The sequence below is a fragment of the Peromyscus californicus genome, unplaced genomic scaffold, assembly GCF_007827085.1.
Source record: "Peromyscus californicus insignis strain IS unplaced genomic scaffold, ASM782708v3 Scaffold_3__1_contigs__length_106647218, whole genome shotgun sequence".
NCBI lineage: Eukaryota > Metazoa > Chordata > Mammalia > Rodentia > Cricetidae > Peromyscus > Peromyscus californicus.
In genome coordinates this window covers 25016473-25041287 of record NW_026294551.1, presented here as the reverse complement: position 1 = coordinate 25041287, position 24815 = coordinate 25016473, and the positions used below count along the sequence as shown (strand labels likewise).

Here is a 24815-nt window from a genome sequence, read left to right as displayed (position 1 = left end):
AGTAGGGAGCACAGGGAAGGCAGGAGGGAGCATAGGAAGGCAGGAGGGAGCACAGGGAAGGCAGTAGGGAGCACAAGACAGTAGGGAGCACAGGAAAGGCAGGAGGGAGCACAGGGAAGGCAGTAGGGAGCACAGGGAAGGCAGGAGGGAGCACAGGGAAGGCAGGAGGGAGCACAGGGAAGGCAGGAGGGAGCACAGGGAAGGCAGGAGGGAGCACAAGGAAGACAGTAGGGAGCACAGGGAAGGCAGGAGGGAGCACAGGGAAGGCAGTAGGGAGCATAGGAAGGCAGGAGGGAGCACAGGGAAGGCAGGAGGGAGCACAGGAAGGCAGGAGGGAGCACAGGGAAGGCAGTAGGGAGCATAGGAAGGCAGTAGGGAGCACAGGGAAGGCAGGAGGGAGCACAAGGAAGACAGTAGGGAGCACAAGGAAGGCAGTAGGGAGCACAGGGAAGGCAGTAGGGAGCACAGGGAAAGCAGTCAGGCTGTTCTTCCTCTCTATTCGGAAGAAGGGCACAGGCATAGTCCTGCAGCAGAAGGCCACGACTGCCCCCCAGGCATTTTGCGGAGGGGTAGATGTACACCCCTGGGCTGGGCCCGGGAAGAAGACTGAGAACTCACCCCATGTTTCACTGTTTTGGCAGCATGTGCAGCTTTCTTCTTGGCGTCATATGGTGTGAGGATGTCGATGATGGCCATGAAATAGACCTCCTTCTTAGGGGCACCTGTATGGAGAAGACAGCAGGTGACTGGAGCACACCCAAACCCCTGGATCCAAGGTTCCGAACTTCTCGGTCATTCTGGAGTCAGGGAGCAAAGGACTCCTTATAGTCCCATCTCCTTTGACCTTCAGCTACTCTGTGGGACCAGAGCAGCAGCACAAAGGTCTGTCCTTCCCATGAACTGCGTCTTCTTCACCCAAGACCTGAGAGAAGGAACCCCAGGTTCCGGTTCTCAGGGTGACCTTAAATAGAAGTCTGGAGGCAGGAGGTGGCAAGTCAGCAATGAATGAGGCGGGGATGCAGACACCCCAAACCCCAGCAGTGAGCAGAAGCATTCGGGGCTGGCTAGGCAGAGCAGAGTGGCATAAGCTCCTACTTACTTTCATGGCTTTTCATGGCATAGACGTCGACAGAGGGGTCGAACTCGCCTGGTCCAAAGAAGCGGGGGAAGCTGAGGAGGTTGCCAGGGCTGTCTGGAGGCGTGCCGTAGGAGCAGAGCAGGCTACCGCCCACCCCGTCGTTCTCACATTCCTCGTCCTCTGCTCGCTCCTCCACCTCCATCTCTTCCTGCTCTGCCCGGTCGACATCGTGGATGCCCACCAGCAGACTATAGTCCATGATCTTCAGCTGGGCAAGGAACTGCGGAGGAGAGAACAGAAGGATGGAAGGGAGGGGTTCTATGGGATGGCACAGTGGCATCTGGAAGGAAAGAGAGCAATCTTTTCAATCCATTTCTACACAGCCTTCGAAACTGGAACAGGAAGAAGACACTGTTGTCTCTACCATGGGAGCGGCGTCTAAGGGTAGGCAATCACCCAGCAGGACCAGGGTGGAAGGCTGGCAGTGGGGTGAGAGGACTCCCCGAGGACAGACACAAGGCTGTGTCTGTAGGATGAGGAGGAGCTGGACAGGCACAGGCTGTAGGGTGAAGGTCAAAGTGTCCAGTGCTGGAGGAAGAGCAGCCAGGACAGTCGGGAAAGATGGGTGCAGCCCAGCTCTAACCACAGCTCTCAACTGCTTCTGAGTCCGAAGCCCGGGTAGCAGGCCAGGATTCAGAATTTTTCTTTTTTCAGCTGAGTATGGTCACACACAAATTGTTTTCCCAGCACTCTGAAGGCAGAGGCAGAAAGATCTACCTGAGTTTGAGGACAGCCTGGTCTACATAATGAGTTCCAGGACAGTCAGAGTTACATAGAGAGACCCTGTTTCAACCTCCCACTCCCACCCCACCAAAAAAAAAAGAGACCATCTCAAAACAAAAAATAATTTTAAAAATGTATTTAATACATGGGGCTAAGCTGAAGAATTGGCCCAGCAATTAAGAGCACTGGCAGTGTTGGGTGGTGGTGCTGCATGCCCTTAATCTCAGCACTTGGGAGGCAGGGGCAGGCGGATCTCTGTGAGTTCAAGACCAGCCTGGTCTACACAGAGAGTTCCAGGACAGCCAGGGCCACACAGGGAAACCCTGTTGGAAAACCAAAAGAATAAAAAACAAAACAAAACGAAAGGCAGCTCCAGCCCATCACTCTTCACTGAAAGAGAAAAGAACCCATGTAGAGCAGGGAGAAATTCTGGACCCTCCCCTGTGGAAGAGATGTCAGAGCCAGGGAATGTCTGGTTGGAAGACCTTAACAGCTGGTTTCCCATCACTGATGACAGATACATGAGAGTTCCATGTGTGAGATGACTAGCAAAGATACAAGAGGAAGCAGTCCATGCTGGGTTACAAATGCCCCACTGGTAAAACGATGTGTGTGGTGGCTAGGATGGGCCCACACATTTGAATACTTGGTCTCTAGTTGGTGGAACAGTTTGGGAAGGATTAGGAGGTGTGGCCTTGTTAGAGGAGGTGTGTCACAGAGGTGGGCTTTGAGGTTTCAAAAGACCTGTGCCATTCCCATCATGCTCTCTGCCTCCTGCTTGTGGGTAGATGTGAGCACTCAGCTGTCCTTGTCGCCCACCATGCCTTTTTGCTCTGCATCATGGATGCTCACCCTCTGAGACCGTAAGCCCAGTTAAACTATCTCTCTCTCTCTCTCTCTCTCTCTCTCTCTCTCTCTCTCTCTCTCTCTCTCTCTCTTTCTGAGACAGGGTTTTTCTGTGTAGCTTTGGAGCCTGTCCTGGAACTTACTCTGTAGCCCAGGCTGGCCTTGAACTCACAGAGATCTGCCTGACTCTGCTTCCCGAGTGCTGGGATTAAAGGTGTGCGCCACCACTGTCCGGCTAAACACTTTCTCTTATAATTTGCCTTGGTCATGGTGTTTTGTCACAGCAACAGAAAAGTCTAATACAGTATGCTCCTGTGGAATGCCCATCTGTACAGGCTTGAGGTGTGACTCACCCCACCACCCATTCAGTGTACTCCTGGGAACAAAGAGTTCCAGTTTCTGCAGGTTAAAGAGGTTCCCGACCTGGGAACAGGATGAAGACAATGGTTAGGTAGTACCTCAACATCTCGCTTCAGTTTTTCCAGGAAGTTCTTTTTACTCTCTTCTCCCACGTGCAGCTTCTGCCCTTCGTTGAGGAAGTCATTATCTTTGAATGTCGGCAAATCCTTGGCCTGGGAGAGCGAGAGCACGGTCATGTCAGGCAGGCTGCCTCACTCGCCCGGGTAGAATGGGCTATTCTGCCGGGAGCAGTGTGCAGAGACGGAAGGGTCTTTAACACACGACGCTCGGCTGCGGGGCAGGCAGAACAGGAGCTGACAGACTCGGGCCTGAGACAGGCAACGACAGCCGGTGTGCCGTGCATCAGACAATGAGGACTGAGCTGAGCCGGACTGCATCAGGATGCAGGAGCCGCGGACTGACTCAGGCTGGACCATGGCCGCGAAGCCTTCTGCATCCCAGCAGAACCACAAAGACTCCAGCAAAGGCTGAAGTAAAATGCTAGGTATGGCAAGGACAGGCAGGTGCCTAATGACACCGGACACTTCATGGTGACAGACTGCATGTGTGGGAGCTGGGCTGGGGGTCACAGAGGGGACATGGCAGATGGCCAACAGAAGGTGTTACCAATCGCAAGCGACCCTTCACCCTGCTCAGCACCAACATACCTTTTCCTTGTCACTCGCTTCTCTGGCAACAGTAGAACCCTAGAAGGACAAAAGTCATCAGTAGTCCCGCTGAGGCAAACTCCTTTTGCAGATACACATGTGTGCAAATGGGAGTGCAACATACATGCACATGTGTACAGGGGCCAGAGGTGGACATAGGCTATTTTCTGATTTTGTTTGTTTGTTTGCTTTGGCTTTTTGAGACAGGGTTTCTCTAGGTAGCCCTGGCTGCCCTCGAACTCACTATGTAGACCAGGCCTCTGCCTGCCTGCCTCCCCGGTGTTGGGATCTCTGTCTTTTTTATTTATTTATTTTTTAAAGACAATGTCTCTTACTGAACTTGGAGCTCACGGAGTTAGCAGGACTGGCCGGCAAGCAAGCCCCAGTGACCCTCCAGTTTCTGCTTCCTGGGACCAGCAGTGAACAACCCCACACCTGGCTTTCACTTGGGATGTGGGGCTTGAACTTTGGTCCTCACATGCTTTCACCTCAAACATTACCCACTGAGCCATCACCCTGAGGCAAACTCCTTTGAACAAGCCAAGGAACACTAGACACTAGTTACAGTTAGGCAGCAAATGAAGTGGACTGGCTGGGATCTCAGAGGAGCCAGAAGGCAGCCACGGCCCACTCCAGCACAGCCATTTCTTGAGCTCTGACTAAAAGACACGGCAGACGCTCAGGAAACAAGACTGCCCTGGAGACCTCAGTTCCCACGGAACTCTCCTCATAGCAGTGGCCAAATCATTCATCACAATGGTACTAAGAGGTACAGGGGGGAGACTCTCTAAGCATGAACTACAGGGCTGGGCCTGGACAGTGGAGGGCGGCAGTGGGCCGGCCTACTTCAGAAGGGAAGCAGGAAGTGTTTAGTTAGGGGAAAGAGGAGGTGTGGAGGAGCACAGGGCTGCTGGGAGGGAAACTGTTCAGACAGCATATACGAAATCCTGGCTAGGCGGAGGGGAAGGGCTGCGGGGATACAAAGGAAGTGAGTGTGGCTGCAGCAGAGGGAGGGGACAGCAATGAGAGGTGACAGAAGTCAGGAAGAGAACACCCCGGGCGGTTCACAGCCTTCAGTGCATTCTTGGCGTCTAGAAATGCACCAACGCTGTCACTCCGTGGCCTCTGGACAAAAGCCAGCGTGTGTGCATCAGCACGGCCTGCCTCTACCCACTCCACTGCCCTCGGAGTCCACATCCCACAGACAGGAACCAAGAGCACCAACTGTCACACACATATGATATACCTAGGGCTTAAATAATCTCTTTATTCCTGTCACCTTGACTCCCAAGGGCCTTCAGTCTACAAGAATCAGGCACATCAACTCTAGGGGCATCTCTCTCGCTAACGTGTGAGCCAGCCCTCCCCACACGGGAAGCTGGAGAAGCAGCCTTTCCCCGCCTCCGAGAGAACAGGGGACACACGGGGACACACAGAGCCCTTTACCTTGAGGTCATATTTGCGATGTACAGTGAGCCGATGACTGAACACATTCCTGGTGACCACCATGTAGGTTTCCACACCATCCACTGTCAGGCGGTACATGCCCAGGAACTGTGGCAAGAGGGTATTGCCGTGACACTCCACTATGAACTAGAATGGAGAACAGGGAGAGAGAGAAGGCTAAGGGGCAGGAAAGCACTTGGAATGATGGGAACTCTCCCAGGCCAAGACACTCTCGAGAGTCTACCTTTAGACTAGTGGTTTTCAAAACAGGCTCTGCAGGGGCTGGAGAGAGAGTGCAGTGGTTAAGAGCACTGGCTGCTCTTCTAGAGGACTTCAGGAAAACCAAATAACTATATGACCAAATGACCCACAACTCTACTATAACATGGTTTAAAACCCAGGGTTTCTGTTGTGACATCAAAGACCAGAAGTTCCCTTTACTATTTCCCATTGCCTGGTTCTCAGACCTAGTGGTTAACTTCGATTATAACTTAACTGAATTAAGAAGCACCGAAGAGGGAACCAGAGATGGTTCCGTGGTTAAGAGCACTGACTGCTCTTCCAGAGAACCTGATTAGTTTTCCAAAACCCACACGGCAGCTCACAACTGTCTGTAACTCTAGTTCCAGGGGTTCTGACACTCTTTTCTGGCCTCTCTGGGCACCAGGCACTCGTATGGTACATATATACATACATGTAGCCAAAATACTCATACACATAAACTTAAATTAATTTTTTAAAAAGTACCTAAGAGCTGGGCAGTGGCACATACCTTTAATCCCATCACTCGGGAGGTAGAGGCAGGCAGATCTCTGTGAGTCCGAGGCCAGCATGGTCTACAGAGCCAGTTCTAGGACAGAGAAACCCTGTCGCAAAAAACCAACCCCCCCCCCCAAAAAAAAGTACCTAAGAGATCAGTACACACCTCTGGGCACATAGGATATACTCCAGAGCCAATAAGACCTAAGGAATGATTGAATCTACTGATGACATTTTTAGCAAGTGGGAAAGGTAAGAGGTGGGAATAGCTGGAGGAAGTAGGTAACTGGGGGCATGTCCTCAGGAGCTGTGTCCTGCTCTAACCACTTCCTGCAGGTCCTTTCTCTGCTTCCAGCCTGCATGAAGTAAGGAAGCTGCTCTCCCTTGCTACACAGTTTCAGCACTGTGGTGCTCTGCCTGAGTGCAGCCAAGGGACCGAGCGCTCTGAAACCACAAGCCAACACAGATCCTTCCTCCTTCTTTTTATTTTTTATTACATTTTATTTATTGATTGATTTTTTAAAATAATTTATTTAAATGTATTTTATGTACATTGGTGTGAAGGTGTCAGATTCCCTGGAACTGGAATTACAGACAGTTGTATACTACCATGTGGGTGCTGGGAATTGAACCCAGGTCCTCTGGAAGAGCAGTCAGTGCTCTTAACTGCTGAGCCATCTCTCCAGCCCCCTTACTGATTTACTGGAAGTCAGAGGACAACTTGTAGAAACTGGTTCTTTCCTTCCACCATGTGGACTGAACTCAAGTCATCAGGCACGGTGGTCTGGATGCGAATGTCCCTCACAGGCTCAGATGTCTGGATACACGGTCCTCAGGTGGAGCCATTATTTGGGTAGGTTTCTGAGGTGTGGCCTTGCTGAAGGAAGTACGTCACTGTAAGTGGGCTTTAAGGTTTCAGAGCTACACACCAGCCCAGTTTGTTTTCTTGGCTTCCTGCTCTTCCAGATGCCGGGCCTGGCACCTCTACTCTGCCACCATGAATGCCAACCGTCTGCAAGTGCAAACCCAAATAAACTCTTCTATAAGGAGCCTCGGTCACGTGATTACCACAGCAATGGAAAAGTAACTAATCTATCAGGCTCGGGGGCAAACACTCTTACCCCCTGAGCCACCTCATGGGCCCCAGATCTTCTACCCTTTAAACGGTTTCTGCCAGGTGTTTTGCCGTAGGAACGAGAAAAGGAACTAATGCGTGAGGAACTAATTACCAGAGTGGACCTGGCCGGAGTGTGCTCTCTCCCTCTCCCGGCCCGTCCTCCGCAGCCCAGGCCTGGGACTCACCATACCTGGTGGTATTTCTTTAAGATGTTGTGCATCTCGGCCACATCCTCACTTGACACAGTCTTGATGACAAAACGCCGGTCGTAGGTGGTGAGGAAACGCGTGCCGCACCTGCCTTGGCTGTCGCTGTTGATGGGGGCACTTCGTGTCACTGAGTTCTGAGGAATCACAGTGAAAGCTATGGGTTCTGACGAGGAACACGGGATGTTTCTCCGTTTCTTTCCCCCAGGGCCTGGCACATGCTGGGCAAGCATCCGCTGCTGGGCTACCTCCCATCCCTCAGATCCGGACTGCAACTCTGAACTGTCACTGAAGGACTAACAAACACCAAGACAGAGCCCCCTGGGGGGACTTCCCTATGCCCCTTTTGCTTGGGGTGTTCACAGCCCTCTCTAAAATTTTTCTCCAGATAATGCGAATTGTTCCTACCCTCGACCTCAGACCAGGCTCTGTGTGCAACGTGTCCGTTCTGACCCTGAGAGCTGCTCTAAAAACTAGAGCTGCCTCATTGTGCGGGGACCGAGTTCCAATCTTGACTCTCACAAGCAATGTGGCCTCAAGTGAGCCTTAAGTTTCCCTTCCGGGAAGACAGGGACACAGACCAAGAGGAGCGCCGGAGTTTCCTAAGAAAGCTCAGGAAAGAGTCAAAAGGCCGACGACAGGAAGCAATGGGTACTTTTCTATGGACAAGGTGAAAATACCTCCTAAGGAGAGAAGCTGGTCTCATCTCTCTGCCCAGTGCCTCTCTGGTATAGGCCTTGCTCATCTGTGTATGCTGGAAGACAGCCCTAGGAGACCCTGTGCCTCTGTCTCTGGTCCTCCTCATGACCTTGTCCCCATTGGTCAGACAGAGAAGCCCAAAGAGGATGGGGCAAGTGAGTAGACAACAGCATGTGGACTTTGGGAGGTAAGAGCAAGGGGAGATCCCTGCTGCCCAGGTTACTGAAAACACACCCACTGGGATCTGCTCGCAGAAATGCTCTTGGCCCAGTCCTTTCCCAATCTCATGAAGTCCTACTTGGTCACTTAATACCTCACAAAACCCCCTGGAGGGGCTGGAGAGATGGCCTAGCAGTCTGAAGTGCATACTGATCTCGCAGTTGATTCCCGGCACTCAACTGTAACTCCCAGTCTAGCAGAATCCAATGCCTCTGACCTTCATGGGCACCTGTGCTCTCACACACACATACCCACACACAGACACACACATAATTAAAAATAAAAATAAATCTTAAAAAAAAAAAAAAAAAAAAGAGGGCCAGACGTGGTGGCACACATCTCTTTAATCTCAGCATTCGGGAGACAGAGGCAGGTGGATCTCTGTGAGTTCAAGGCCAGCCTGGTCTACATAGCGGGTTCCAGGACCGCCAGGGCAGGGCTACATAATTAATTAGTCAAAAAGCCAAAACGAACAAAAGACCCCCGCAATATGAAGACGTAGGGCATGCTGGAGATTCTGTAGTAAAGGTGCTAATTAAAGAATGCCCTATGAGTCCCCAATCCAAAAAAGGTGGGTAGGCTGTGTGAATGAGATCCCCTCTCTCCCTGCCTAGCCCTGTAGGAGCAAGCCAGGTGCAGATACACAGCTCTGTGGCCTTGTGTCCAGCAGCATCCCAAGACTCTCGGTCACTGGGAGTCCCGTCCCTGAACAGCTCACTTCAGCCCTGAGCACAGTCATGCAAGGCTACTGGAGGCAGGATGCAGACAGACAGACAGACAGAGGATGTGGTGAGCCGGCCCAGGGGCCAAACCACTGTAGAGGGAACAGAGCCAAGCACCGCAGGGCGACAAAAATGGCAGGCCGTCTTCAGAAAAGCAGACTCCACTCGGGTTAGGACTTGGTCCCGGCACAGGGGCTGGAGAGACCTCAGGACTTCCCAGTCGTGGACATCCCTGGGTGCTTGGGCCTGGCATCCACTCTTCCCTCCTCCTCAGGACAATCATCTGGGCATGCAAGCCCTCCAGAGTGGGGGACGGGGGAGGGAGGGGAGACTTGTCCCCAGACTCGTCCGACTCCTGGGACCTCTCTAAGGTTTACCATTTGGTTTTGATCTCGCTGTGATATCAGCAGGGATGACTGAAGAAGTCAGCTGCGGTCCTACTGCTTAAGGGCAAAGAGAATCTCCTCCACCCGCTCTCGCGGGGCTGCGTGCCCGGAAAGAGGGGCTCCCAGTGCCAGGTAGAGAAGGTGCGGAGTCATGCCGCTGAGTCAGGCTCTGCTGGCCTGACTGATATCCCCTCTAGGCCGATGGCTTCTACAACAGGGCCATGCTCGGAAGGGATGCTCTGCCATGCCTACCCCTCCCACCACCAGGACAGTGGGCGTGTTCAGGAGGTGACACTCAGATTTGGCACTAGGTTGCACTACACTAGGTGTCTTCCTCTTCTAATCTGTCTTTGGCTGCTTTAACAGGCCTCACTGTATGTCCGTCCATCCGTCCGTCCATCCGTCCCGTCCCGTGTGTCCCGTCCCCGCCGCCCAAGGAGAGGGTTCTTCAGCCTGGACTGGGAATGTCACTCTGAAAAGAAACCGCTCTCACACAGCCCCCTCCCTTCCCACAGCAAGAGCCTTGGAGGCATCCTCAGAAGCTCCCGAAGGCCCAGGGGTCCCAGTCTGCTGGCACTGAGTGAGCTTGGACAGGGAGACGCAGTAGCTGAGGGACTCTGGCCCATGCTTGTCTTGTGGCTTCCTGACCCCCTCATCCCTGAACCCTGCGGCTGTGCCAAGACAACCCATACCTGGTAATCCTGGTCATCAATCCCAAACCTCTCCCTGAGGTTTCGGAACACCATAGGACAGTACTCCTTGAACTTGAAGCGGCTGGGGAGGTTTTCCCTGGGGAAAGCAGACACACACTTTGTGAACTGCCCTTACTTAGCTTGAGAGACACCAGAGTCCTTCAAAGTGTGACCCATAGAAATTCTGGAAGCCAGTCTCAAAAATCCGCATTTTCAACAAACACTGTAGGTGATTCTGGGTGGGTAGAACTTTACACCTCATCTCTGTGAGAATTCATCTAACTGTACACTTATAATTTGCATGACTTTCTTTGTCTGTTTTTTTTTTTTTTTTTTTTTTTTTTTTGTATGCTGTCCTTAAAATTTAAAAAGGAAAGCATATCCACTAGGAGGTGAGGCCCAGTGCCCGCACACAGGCTGGGATGAGAATAATTATCTCCAGAGATCATTCTCATCGATAGACTATTCTTCTCTGGGGTTCTGCTGTGGAAACATCCTGCAGATGCTTAGGTCTAGGAAGCCCTGCCTGCATGGCCACAGACGAAGGGAAAGGTGGCTTGAGCCAAGTGCTCATCTGTAGTGGGAGCACTCAGGAGACTGAGAGTTTAAGGCCAACCCAGGCTACCTAGTAAGTTCCAGAACAGCCTGGGTATCAAGTGAGAAACGTCTCAGACAAACAAACTCGGTCTGTACTGGAGAGGTCTTCAGTCAACTGACTAGGAATGTGGTTTTTTGGCTTGTTTGCATTTCTTGTGGTATTGGGGATCAAGCCCCGGGCCCCACACATTCAAGGCAAGTTTTCGACCACTGAGTCACATCCCCAGTCCTGGAATCACATCTTTACAAAGCCATGCCACTTCTTAGTCAAGCCCAGCCTCCTCAAAGGAGAGCATATGACCTGGAAATGGGGGCCCTTCCCCACCTCCTCCTTTCCAGCAACTCTGCCAGGAGCTCCTCTCTGGACTGAGGCCCTGCAGTTATTCTAGGATGCAGACTTCCCGAAAACCAAAATAAATGGATTCTCCTGAAGTCTCCCTACACATCTTCTAGAATGGCACTGTTGCCTGATAAACACTCCATCTGGAACTATTGAAATGAACAAAAATAAAGAGGAAAGAAAGTTAAGAGCTCAGGTGTTCTGTTCTGGACCAGAGGGAGGGAGGGAGGGAGACCGGAAACCTGGAATGGGAAGTGTGTGATGTCTGTCCCCGGAGCTCTAACCTCTCAAACAGCACCACCTCTTTGTCTGTCCGAGTTGAGGGCTGCCTACCATTCCTTAGGAGGCCACTTAGGAGGTGGCTGTTTTGAAGACAGATGGCTGCTAAACAAGATGCTCCTACCTACTATGACAGAGAAAAGCCACTAGGAGATGTTCAGAAATCAAGCTTTTCCTCTGGGCTGACAGTCTGAAAATGGTGGGGTGATGACTGTCCAGCTGGTGGGGTGACTGTCCAGCTGGTGGGGTGACTGTCCAGCTGGTGAGGTGGCAGAGACTAAGGACAACGGACAGCAGGACCCAAGAGGAACATGCAGAATGGAGCATAGTGGGAGAGCCAAAAGGCTTTGGTGTGGCCCATGTTGAAATGTAAAACCAAGGCTGCAAAAAGGCCCAGGAACCAGGGGTTGGGGTGAACACCCGTACCTCAGCACTTGGAAGTGGAGGCAAATGGACTATCAGAAGTTCAAGGCACCACACTGAGATAGACTACATACTGAGATCCAGCCTAGGCTACATACTGAGATCCAACCTAGGCTACATGAGATACTGTCTCAAAGCAGCAGAGGCAGCAGTAACAAGAAAAGGCTTGGAAGGCAGGTGTGTCACATCTGTAATTCAGGAGGTTGAGGCAGGAGGACCGCCAAGATCGCCAAGAGTTTGAGGCCACCCCGGGTTAAGCCGGCATATTGGCATATACATATATATGTGATCTCAGCACCGAGGGGGCAGAGGCAGGAGTTCACTGAAGTTCAAGGCTAGCTTGGTCTACATAGTGAGTCCCACGCCAGCCAGTACTACATAGACAGATCCTCTTTCAAAAAACAAACAAAAAATGGCTTAGGTGAGGTCCTCAACAATGCCAGGTAAAAGCTGGCGCTCAAAGGGCTCCGAAAAGGTCTTGAGACAACTTCCAGACATCGGTCTGAAGTCCAAGAAGCCACAAAGTCAAAAGAGAGAAGAGTTATTTTGGGTAGTGACCTTGGGCGCCAAGCTCGGCCTGTGGTTTACACACAGGTGGGACAGGAACATTCCAGCAGCGGAGATGAAGACAGGTCCCTGCGGCAGCGGCACGCTAGCTACCTCAGCTCCCAGAGCTCCCTTCTCTGGAGCTGATCCTGAGTGAATCACCTGGGGCCCAGCTCCATGCCCCAAGGGACCTGGCAGTAGGCTGATACAGGAAGGAGATGACATGGGGGGGGTCCCATTTTAAACACATTTTCCAGGGCTGTTTGTCAACTCTGTCAACAAGTGTACTTGTGACAGTGTCAGGTGCTTTCAGGAAGTCAAGGGCTGCCCTCAAGGCCTCCCCTCCCCCAGGGAGACCACTTACTTATTGAAGAGATGATTGTCCACCTTGATCTTGCTGTAAGCTTTGAAGTCATCTGGCATTAGCATGACAGGGACAGGGACATTGCTCAGCTCATTGATCTGCAAAGCAAGGCCAAAGTGAGGGGCTTAGCCAGGAGGTCACAGCCTTGGAGGCAGGATGCAATGTGAAATGCACCCCTCCAGGTTCTCTCCCTGTCTGCATCCCGCTCTTCTTTGGAGAAATCCGTTCCCAGCCTCACCTCCACCTGTGGAGAGTCTCCTCTGCCTGATAAGGAAGAGTTCAAAAGGCACGTGTTCCGTGAAACTTCCCTTGGTCCCCAGGCCTCCCAAATACTGCAGTCAATGCTGATGAACCTCGCGGGCATTGCTGGACTTCAGCTAAGCAATGCCCTATGACTGATCTTTCTTTCTTTTCTTTCTGGTGCTGGGGGTCAAATCCAGAACCTTGCACATGCCAGGCCACACTACTGATTGTGGTAGCAAAGATCACCCAGCTGACCTCTGGGGACTCCCTAGTTGACCTCTGGGGACTCCATGATGGCACCCTTACTTGCACACGACAGTTACTTGATATTTGCAGACTGTAATTAATCTATTAATGAGTGAATGCCCTACAGCCTCGGTGCATACTAATTGGTAATCTTAACAAACTGGAGGTCACTCAAAAAATTAGCTCATGGCTAGGAAAAAACTGGGTGGATCTGTGTGGGTGTAACTTGTATCTCCAAAGCAAAGGGTTAAATTTAAAGGGATCAGGGTGCATGTTGCATGCTTTTAATCTCAGTACTCAAGAGGCAGAAACAGGCGAGATCTCTGAATTCAAGGCAATCCTGATCTACATAGCATTCCATGCTAGCCAAGGCTATACCTAGTAAGAACCTGTCTCAGGAAAAAAAAAAAAGATTAGTGAGCTGAGGAGCTAAGATATCTGGGCCCTGGCTCACTTTGACCCTCCTGATGAAAGCAAGACTAGTTAGTCCACCAGCAACAAGCTGCTTATGCTGAACTGCTGGGGAGATGCCTTGTCCCTACTGCAAACAAGCCTTCTCAGTGTCACACACACACACACACACACACACACACACACACACACACACACCATCCCCAGGTAATAGAGGCCTGGACAAGGAGCCAGGAAGACACAACACACACACACACACACACACACACACACACACACACACACACACAATAGAGGCCTGGACAGGGAGCCAGGAAGACACAACATACACACACCACAATAGAGACCTGGACAGGGAGCCAGGAAGACACAAAACACACACACACACACACACACACACACACACACACACACCCCACAAAAAAGGCCTGGACAGGGAGCCAGGAAGACACAAAACACATACACACACATACACACACACACACACCACAATAGAGGCCTGGACAGGGAGCCGGCTCCTCATTGGTGCAGAGCTGAGGGCAGATCCTGCACTTCCCCATCCTGTTTGGCCAATTAGTGGTCTAATTAGCCACAGATGTCCTGGCCCAACACAGCAGAGCATTTGACATTTGACCCTCAACCCAGTTACCACTAATGCATCTAATGCATTCAGGATTTACGGAGGAAACCTTAGTCATGACTTAATGGACTGGGGGTGAGGGGCACAGCCTGTGTCGCCCAGACACTGTCTTTGCAGAACCTCTATTATCTACAGGAGGCCCCATGTGGCAGCAAGGGATAACCTAGAGTCATTAGGACTCCATCAGGAGTACAAATGGAGGAACTGGCATTTAATTTGCTTCTCCTTTTATATCCTACATCTTTTTTTACTTAGAAATGTCAGATGATGGAGTAAGTTTCAAGTTAATTGGGCTAGTGAACCACTTTCCCAGAGTTGGTGAAAAGCCCGATGCATTGACAGGTAAACTGAGGAAAGTGGAGCTCACGTGTGTGTGTGTGTGTGTGTGTGTGTGTGTGTGTGTGTGTGTGTGTGTGTGTGTGTGTGTGTGTGTGTGTGTGTGTGTGAGGGAGAGCGAGCAATGGGATATTCACCAATGGCTGGTAAAACCTTGACTGGAATCGACACAAAAGTGCACCCCAAGTAATTCCACCACATGAAACTCTAGAACAGGAATCCAAACACAGAAGTCACACACTACAGCCTGGGGAGGCTGGGGACTGCCAAGAGTAAAGGGACATAAGAAACATGTTCCTTCTCAGGCATGGTGGCACACACCTTTAGAAGAAGCCCAACACTTTGGAGGCAGAGACAGGTGGAAGCTCTGTGAGTCTGAGGCTAGCCTGATCTACATAGAAAGTCTCAGGACAGACAGGGCTACAAAGAAAGACCTTGTCTCAAAAAACAAACAGCCCAAAAAGCACCAGCAGCATGTTGCAGAGTGATGAAAATAATCTAAGACCAGGAGTGGTGGCACATGCCAGTAATCCTAGTAGGAAAATCAAGAGTTCAAAGCCAACTGAGCCACATGAGACCCTTTCTAAAACAAAACAAGGCAGAAAGCTGGTCATGTAGCTCAGTGGCAGAGCACCTGACTAGCACGTGCAAGGCCCTGGGTTCAATCCCTAACACTGCAAATAAATAAAAAGTAAATATAGAAAAACCCTGTTTTGTTTGGTTACATGAGCATACGTTTTTTTGTCAAAAGTAAGTCAACTGTACATTAACAATTTGTGTGTTTTACTGTAGGCACAGTTTTCCTTGATAAAGGTAGTTTTACAATTCCCAGCATCCCCTTCAGTGAAGACCTTTATTGGCTACACCTTTCAGGAATCAAAGAACAGTTGCATGGCATGGGTGCTCACAAGAGAACTTGACTGTCCAATCTGTGCCTTCATCGGACACCAGTCCACTTCCTGGTTTTTCTGCCATCAGAGACAATTCCTGGGGGCTAGCCCACTTCCTTTTCCTGGCATTTCAAGCCTTGCTCTAAAAGTTCAAAGAGAAATAGACACTCAGAAGGCTGAAGCAGGAGGAGGTCGAGTTTAAGGCCAGCCTGGGATACACAGAAAGATTCTGTCTGAACAATGTGTAAGAGTGGGTGTGGTGGGGCATGCCGGGAGTCCTGGCAGTGAGGCAGACGCAGAGGCAGGAGGGTGAGTCACACAGCAAGACTATCCCAAACAAACAGTAAAAACGAAGGAACAAGCATGCCTTTAATTCCAGGCCAGCCAGGTCTGCAGGGTGGTGAGGGTCTATCTCAAAACAAAAGAAAACCCGTAAAAATAAAGGGCAATACAGACAATGGAGTGCAGGGCTCTTATACAGTTCTGAGTTTTCTTTTTTCTTTTCTGAGACAGTGCTTTCCTATGTAGTCCTGGCTGGCCTGGCATCTGATAAATGTAGACCAGGCTAGCCTCGAACGTGTGACCCTACTGCCTCTGTTTCTCCTGGGCTCAGATCACTGGCATGCACCATACCAAACCTCACTTCTGGCTTTTCCAGTTCATCCCTCCATTAGGAAGATCATTTCATTGGCTTAGAGAACACGTTTACTTCCAAACATTATAGACACTGCTACAAATTTATTCCGAATTAGTCTAAGACACAAAGTTAGTGCTAAGGTCAGCGCTTGACACTTCTGGAACTAGAAAAGATGGTCTATTAATCATGACTGATTATTTTAATAGGACCAGGCTGGATTATCCTAACAGGAACCACTAGGGAATGCTTCACGCATTCATTCTCTGAATTCTTTTCTTAAAAAGCTTTATTTAAGTATGTATATATGTGTATGTCTGTGTATTGATATGTACATGAGTGCAGGTGACTGAGGGGGGCGTTAAAAAGGGTGTCAGATCCTCTGGAGCTGGAGTTACAGGTGGTTATGGGTCACTCATCATGGGTACAGGAAATGGAACTCAGAACTGGGGTCCCCTGCCAGAGCAGTACACACTTCTTTTAGCTGGAGTGACAGGAGTTGAGAGCCACCAGACAGAGAAGCTAGGAACCGAACTCAGGACCTCTGGAAAAGCAGCAAGTGCTCCTAACTCCTGAGCCACCTCCCCAGGCCTTGGTGTAACTCTGTCACACAGTTTAAATGGATGGACACTGGCTAGCTTTGGGTTTCAATGTCATCCTTATCACTGAGTATAAACCTAACAACAGAACTTTTAAACTCAGATAATCTATATCTCTCTCACCTTTGGTTCCATGGAGCCACATCTGCAGGCAGGGATTCACTTTAGGGATCAGAGTTCCTTTCCCCCCTTAGTTTAAGTGCTAAATTTTATATCCTCAGTGAGCTTTGTTCATTTTCAATTGAATGTACTTACTGAAGTAGCTACTATGTGTTTCTTTCTATACTGGCAGGAGCGGGGTGGGGGATATTGTATACACAAAAGAAATAAGACACTATGCTCTTGGGGATACAAAACAAAGCCGGCACAGGGACTCTCAGAGAGTACACAGTTAAGCCGGAACATGGAGAGACATGAGCAAAGGTTTGAGGGGCAGATGTCTGGCCCTCGCACATCAGGCTAGAGACAGGGCACCCAAGCCTCTCCCAGCATTGCCAAGAGCACTTGACACTGGAAGAACCTACGATAAGATCATGTTACATCTCTGCTTCAAAATCTTCCATGGCTGTCGGGCAGTGGTGGCGAACGCCCTTAATCCCAGCACCTGGGAGGCAGAGGCAGGAGGATCTCTGTGAGTTCAAGGCCAGCCTGGTCTACAGAGCGAGTTCCAGGACAGCCCGGGACTACATAGAGAAACCCTGTCTTAAAAAAACAACAACAATGGGGCTGGAGAGATGGCTCAGAGGTTAAGAGCACTGACTGCACTTCCAGAGGTCCTGAGTTCAATTCCCAGCAACCACATGGTGGCTCACAACCACCTTTAATGAGATTTGGTGCCCTCTTCTGGCCTGCAGTCATATATGCTGTATACATAATAAATAAATAAATCTTTTTTAAAAAAAAAAAAAAAAAAAAAAAAAAAAAAAAAAAAAACAACAACAACAACAAAAAATCCTCCACTCAGGGCAAAGCTGTAAGTCCTTAGCCTGGCATTCGATACCTTTCCTGATCTGGCTTAGTCTCTGCCAAACTTCTACTCAACTGACTCGAGGCCAGGAGTGTGCCAGAAGCTTGAGATACACAAACAAAAAGACATCTTCCATTTGGCTGGGAAGACAGACAAGCACCAGAAACAATGTGATGAGTGCTGGAACTGTGTCGTGTATAAAAGGAGACGGAAAAACAGACGAGGGCCGGCTGACTCCGCGGGGGGGGGGGGGGGGGGGGGGGGGGGGGGGGGGGGGGGGGGGTTGCCGTTTGCTGGAGCAAGTGGTAGAGAAGTGCACTGGGAAAAAGTCTAGGCTGGTTCTCCACAAAAACCAGAGGAAGGGAATTCCAAGTGGTGGGGATGGCGAGCACCGAGCCTCAGTTTGGAAATCTGAAGCAGTAAGAGTGTGTGCAGGTGGGTAGCAGGCAGTACTACAGGCCAGAGGTGAGGAAGGAAAAATTAAATCCTAAAAGCTGTCCTCTGACTTCCACACACACAGGAATGGAGGAGATTGGGGTGGGAGGGTAGCGACACACGCCTTTAATCCCAGCACTCGGGAGGCAGAGCCAGGCGGATCTCTGTGAGTTCGAGGCCAGCCTGGGCTACCAAGTGAGTTCCAGGACAGGCACCAAAGCTACACAGAGAAACCCTGTCTCAAAAAACCAAAACTAAATAAATATAAAATAATAACAAAATGAAGAGGTTGGCATGTAGCTCAGTATTAGAGCACTTGCTCAGCATGTACAAGGCTCTGAGTACAACATCCAGCACCATAAAAGATTAATTAACTAAAATAACAGTTGCTTTTATTGATTTAATCCCAGGTTGATGCTTTCTAAGACTGTAACATCAGTATATGTAATGAATTTTCTCTTCTATGTCTCTTTCCCCCCATTTATTTATTTTGTGTGCCTGTGTGCCCAAATGTGCAGGAAGATCATTTATGGGACCATTGCAACAGTTCAGATGATGGATTAGGGCAATAAGAATGAAAAGGACGGCCGGGAGGTGGTGGCGCACGCCTTTGATCCCAGCACTCGGGAGGCAGAGCCAGGCGGATCTCTGAGTTCAAGGCCAGCCTGGTCTACAGAGTGAGTTCCAGGACAGCCAGGACTACACAGAGAAACTGTCTCAAAAACAACAACAAAAACAAACAAAAACCCCACAAACAAAAGGCTAAGTAAAAAGAATGGCAAAGATAAAGACCATGAGAATAGTCCCAGATCTGGTTAAGTGACAGTCCTGTCTCGAAAGGCTCCCTGCTTCCCCCAGGATCAATTACTTAATCATTCCTCTGTGCATCTTTACAAACTGAGTACCACATTTAGGGTCATTTTTTTAAAATTGCATTTACTTATTTATTGTTTATCACGTGTGCCAAGGCACATTTGTGTAGGTCAGAGGACAACTAACGAGAGCCATTTTTCTCTCTTCTCCACCACAGGAGTCCCAGGAATCAAACGCATAGGGTCAGGCTTGGCAGCAGACACCTTTACCTGCTAAGCCATCTCACGGGCCAGGGTAAGTAATTATTTTTTTACGTGTCTGATTTCTCTGCTTGGCTGAGAACCCTTAGCACATGATTGGAACTAAAAAGCTGCTTGATAAATGTTGAGCTGAAGGATGGATGAGCAGGAAAAAAGGAGGGAGTTGGGGTCTGAGGATGACGGAAAGACGAGCAAGACTTCTGTCACTGTGCCAGCATCTCCTGTCTGGAGGATGGGAAGGAGGGTTAACTGTGGCCGGTTAACTATGAGGTTAACTGTGAAGTCTCAAGCATCAGAAAGAGAAAAAGAAACTCCTTGGCAGGCAAACTTCAAGTTCTGTAGCAGGAAAGGTCCCAGAAGAAGTACACTGCTTTACTATCTGCAAAGTCCTGAGCCCATCTCTTCCCCTTTGAAAGGCAGCGTGAAGTGCATCATTAAACACAGACCCATTTGAATGCCAGGCTAAGCACACCGAACTGGAAGGCAAGTCTGTTGCATCTCCTCATAGAAATGGTTTTTGGATTATCCACATGATTAATTCCACGAGCCATGAGCATAAATAATGCAGAGACTAAACAAGCTGAGTAAGAAGCTAGGCTGGGCACAGTGGCTCGCACTTCCGCACTGGGGAGGAAGAAGCTGGAAGGCTACATGCCACACAGTGAGATCCTGGCTCAAAAGAAAAGAAACTGGACCCCGTGGAGCTGGGGACTCCAGCTTAGGAAGACTGCAAATCCAAGGCCTGTCTGGGAACAGAATAAGTTTAGGCCACCCTGTGCAACTAAGCGAGATTGCATTTAAAAAAAAAAAAAAAGGAAGAAAGAAAGAAAAGAAAAATGGAAACGGGACTAAGGGTGTGACTCAGCTGGTAGAGCACTTGCCTAACGTGTACATGGCCTGGGTTTGAGACCCAGCACTGAATAAAACTGAAAGTAATGATACACCCACATAAATCTAGCACTCAGAAGGTTGGGGCAGGAGGTTCAGAAGTTCAAGGTCATCCTAGGCTACATAGAGAGTTTGAGGCCAGCTTGAGCCAGGAGATGAGGGCTTCATTGCTCCTGATGGGTTGCTAGCCTTTCTTGAAGGTTCTCTTTCTTCAGAAGCCTGATATGAGACTGTATCTCAAAGTTGAAAAAAAAAAAATGCTTGCCTAGCATCTACAAGGCTCTACACTCATAACCATAGCCTAGGACTGCAAAATAAATAAATAAGCACAATCTGTTTTAAATGCACAAAGAATTTAATAGACATTCTCCAAAGAAAATACACAATGGCCAGCACATATGGAAGGATGTTTAACATCATTAGTTACCAGGGAAATGCAAATCAAAATCACAAGGAAATACTGTTTCACACCCACTAGAATGCCTCTGCTAAAAAAGACAGTAACAAGTGTTGACAAGGATCTGGAGCAATTACGTCACACGCTGCCGGTGGAAATGTACAATGGTATAGCCACTCTGGGGAAGAGCTGGCGGTTTCTCAACTGAGTGAATACAGAGTTACCATCAACTGCTACTATTCTCCTCGGTGAGGCTCTACACATATGTGGTTCCCAAAGGGGCCAACAAACCCGAGGCAGGGCCATATGGATGCTAGGACTCCAATCTGGGTTCTCCGTAAGAGCAGCCAGTGTTCTTAACCACTGAGCCATCTCTCCAGCAAACCGCCCCACCTTAGCCCCCAATATTAAAATGTGCACCAGGCCAAACACCCACTAAGTGGCAGAATAAAGACTGAGAACCAGATCTGTCCACTATTCTCTTGACTCTAGGCCATGCTACCTGTTCTGTGTTCCTTCAGAGAGTACCTATTCCCTAACCCCAGACCCTTTGAACTATATTATCATCCACTAGAGTCTCAGATTTCTTTTTCTCCGCACTGGTGCTGCCCTGCCCGGTCTAACATCTCCTACCCTCTCTTCCTCCACAGAGACCAGGGGCTGTACGTTTTATCCAGGGACTCCTATGACAACACTGAGTTCAAATGCCTCTCTTAAAAAACCAAAACAAAACGGTTCTTTTAAAGGGGCTTCTCTTCTCCACTCGGAAGTAAACCAACCGACTAATGAGGTGAGTGGCTTTTGCCATAGACATATGCATTCACATCTGAAAAACCGTTTTAGCTCTAGACCAACGTGACTAAAGGTTTGAAAGACTGATAAACTGAAGAAAAGGAGGTATCTGAAATCTAAAGTGGTAAAGAGGTGTAACAGGAAGTTTCTGAAGAAAGGGAACCTTCAAGAAAGGCCAGCAACCTACCAGGAGCAAAGCGGCCCTGATCCCCTGGAGAAATGGCCTTCTGGGTACCTATCTCATATGCGACCTCAACACCTTGCTGCTGTAGTCCAGAATGAAATACGACAACTAACTGATCTTCAAAGCTCACTTGTCCAGGGTGGTGCACCGCATCCCACTCCCATCTTCCTGGAAGCATCACGTGCAGATGTGTGTGGATCTTGCCTAAAGACAATGCTTTTCCAGCTAGCCCATGAGACTTCCTTAAAGTTAGCAAAGGGGAATGGTGACCACTACGTCCGCTAGTCACTCAGAGCCTTCCATCACATGCCCATGTCTTTGTAGACGTATTACCTGCCCATGAGAAAACCAAATGCTAACACATTCCCAGGTACGCACAGCAGGCGCACACAAGTGCATAGACATGAACACACACACACACACACACACACACACACACACACACACACACACACACACACCCCTTCCTAGATCAGCACATACTCAGGTTCTGTAGCAAGACCATCTAACCTTGGTCATGGCTAAGAGAGAAAAAGGAACAAGAGACCTGTCACCCAAGGACCCCCACTACAGCTGGTGGAGTGGCGCACGCCTTTAATCCTAGCACTTGGGGGAAGAGGCAGGCGGAGCTCTGTTGTGCTCGAGGCCAGCCAGGTCTACAGAGTGAGTTCCAGGACAGCTAGAACTACAGAGAAACTCTGTTTGAAAAACCAAAACCCAAACCAAACCAAAAGAACTGTCACTAACCAACAGAGCCTCTTGGTGCTGGACAAGGAACTGTATCTTACAGTGACCACGGGCAAGCTATCCTCTGCCAAAGGCTACGGCCTCACATGTGAAATAAGGGACCCAAAGTTGCCACCTTCAGGCTTCTACCAGCTCTCTGCCCAGACAAGACGCTTTCTAGTGAGAAGCAGGATGTCAAACAAAATCAAGGACTGACCTCCAGAAAGGATATAGGATTATAGGGTTCACATTTGCTGACCCAGTTTCCCTGGAAATGTCAGATGACCCCAGAAGCAGCAAGAAGCAAGAGGAACAAACTGTTTCACCGTAGACCTCCAGCAGCTTTAGAGGTCCAAGCACCACACTACCCTGTCAGGACACTCATTAACCCCAGTGATGATATGGAAAAGGTAACCTGGGCAAGACCAAGAAGCCGGCAAGGATCTCACATACACATGCACGCTTCTATACGGGACAGGGATCTGACATGCTGGCTGAGGCTGCGGTTTCTCAATCTCTAGGTCTTCTACCAAAGCAACAGAAGATGAAGTCTTGTTGACCCTGGGTCATTGTTTCGTTTTACAAACAATTTCAAATGTTCAGAAGAGCCGGGGAGCCTCAAGAATGAAATCCACGGTAGATCCAACACTTCATTTCCCTCATTCTAAACTTGGGGTCTGTTCCAAGTGTGGGGACTCACAAAGAAATGGTCAGAAGGCAAGGAGCAAGCCCTCGAGGAGGAAAAGGGCAGACCCTAAACAAACAACACATAAACAAAGACAACCAGCTCAAACTGTCCACGTCCAACTTCTTAGCAGAGGCTTCTGCACAATCTCAGAGCACCCAGAACCCGGGGCACCACTCATCTCGGACAACAATCACCTTTATCACATCCTGGAAAACCACAGGATAGACGAGAAGTCAACGTCTTGAAATAAACACCACAGAAAACGGGGAAGACATATTATTTCTATAACCAGATCTACACTCTCTCGGGCCTTGTGTCCACTCTTCTTCATCCAAGGGGACCCAAGTCATGTGTCTGTGGTTCGGAGAAGCGGAGGCTTCTCCAGTCGGTACATCTTCATGAAGAAGAAGAAGAAAAAGGAAACCCAGAGAGGATTTCCACAGCCAGGGGTAAGAAGGCCTAGAGGATGGGAAACTTTGGGTAGCCACATCAACCAAACGACCACAAACAGGAATAGTCAGGCAAACCAGTGCCACTTGCCCTGTCAACTGGGCAACGATCTGGCAGCCAGCGATAAGGGACAAGGGGAATGAATAGCCATGCAACAAGCAGGCTGAGGTTAGAAGCGGCGGCGGCGGCGGCGCAGCACCCAGGCCTCCCCTCGAAGCTCCGGGAGCTGCACAGATCAAGCATTCGGACGCAGGAAGCCAGAGGGGCAGGAGCGAAGGGGAGACGGCGACGGCATAGCACGGGGACACCAGGCCTCGCGTGGCGAACGGGGAGTGCACGCCGGGCCGGACAGCGTGCACGGGTGGGCGGGCATGCAAGTGGCTCGGCGGAGGGGTTGCAGGCGTCACCCGCGGGGCGAGCGTGGCGAGGCCCGGGGGAGTAGGGGCGCGCACGGGGAAGCTGGTTACCGTGTGGTTCACCCCCCACATCAGGACGCTGAGGATCGGCTCGCTGGCCCGGAATAGCTTCACTTTCTGGCACACGAAATGCTTCTTCTTGGTCTTGGTTTTGCTGGCGCTGAGCGGCGCCACCGCCACCGCCGTGGTGCTGGTGCAGTTGGACGACATGCCCGGGGCGGCGGCGGCGGCGGCGGCGGCGGCGGCGAAAGGGGGGGTGGCGGAGACAGCGCACCAGCGAGCGGCCCCAGGCCTCCCCCGAACCGATCCCCACCCCCGCTGCCTCACGGAGCCATGGTCGCGCCCGTCCCGTTACCTCCCCACCCCGCCCCGGTGGTTCCGTCCGCCCCACGCCCCGCCCTCGCCGCCCCGCCCCGCCCCGCCCCGCCCCGCCCCGGGGAGCGGGCCAGCCCGCTCCTCACCCCGCCCCCGGGCGGCACCGCCCACCTACTCCCGGCCGTCCCTGCCCGGTCGGAATGGTAGCGCCCGTCCCGGGAGCCTGCGGCCGCCCCGCCCACCCCTCCTCCCCGGGCCTGCCGGGAACCCAGCCGCGTTCACGCGCACGAGTGAGGAAGGGGGGAATGGACAGCCTTGAGGCGCTCCATAAGAAAGGCTCCTTGCTCAAGCCCTCCCAAAGCCGGGCTTTGGCTAGGCCTCAACCTGAGGTGACCAAGATGGCGGCAGCGCCACCGCTTCGGGAGGGGTGGAGGGGCCGGCACGCGAGGAGGCTGGGACATACCATCCCCACCCCGGGGGAGAGAGGAATAACGCGGCCGGGGGAAAAGGAAGTCCTGCCTGGAACACCGGGGACCGCCCCCTCGCTCCACCCAAGCGTGGATCTTCCCACTCCCCTGGGCCGACGGCGCGCTCCGCCCGCGGGCACGCCCCCTTTTCCCGAGGCCAATCAGAGGAGCAGGCCCGGAATCGTAGGTTTTATGAATGGGCCGCGCGCCCACCCACCTGCCGCCTGGCCTTCTCTAAACTGAGGGTCAAGTTTGAGACCGCTAGCACCTGCGGACGCGTATCCTAATAATCTTCTCAGTCTTGCTCCACGCAATCTGAGTAAACCACCCACGGTTTATTACGTAATTCATCTTGGACGAAGGATCTCTGTATTCGACACAAATCACAGGTCAACATTTGTGCCGGGATATGAAAACTCAGTACCGCGCACGTGGTCGGTCGCTCTTTA

At 50.8% G+C, this 24815-nt stretch overlaps 1 protein-coding gene across 2 annotated transcripts in view; it reads right to left on the bottom strand.

Moving 5' to 3' along the window:
• Positions 1-23897, bottom strand: part of Pip4k2b (phosphatidylinositol-5-phosphate 4-kinase type 2 beta) — a 29279-nt gene extending 5382 nt beyond the window's left edge. The window contains exons 1-10 of one of the 2 annotated variants that reach the window (XM_052756545.1): positions 23636-23750; positions 15354-15477; positions 12570-12667; positions 10021-10117; positions 7287-7439; positions 5221-5367; positions 3775-3813; positions 3166-3279; positions 1100-1358; positions 619-722 (exon numbers count right to left, since the gene is read on the bottom strand). In XM_052756545.1, the coding sequence (XP_052612505.1) occupies positions 619-722; positions 1100-1358; positions 3166-3279; positions 3775-3813; positions 5221-5367; positions 7287-7439; positions 10021-10117; positions 12570-12667; positions 15354-15386 (1044 nt within the window). In that variant the 5' untranslated portion in view covers positions 15387-15477; positions 23636-23750. Of the gene's footprint in view, positions 1-618; positions 723-1099; positions 1359-3165; positions 3280-3774; positions 3814-5220; positions 5368-7286; positions 7440-10020; positions 10118-12569; positions 12668-15353; positions 15478-23635 lie in introns of both variants that reach the window. The other variant, XM_052756544.1, reaches the window with a different exon arrangement.
• Positions 23898-24815: the final 918 nt, after the last annotated feature.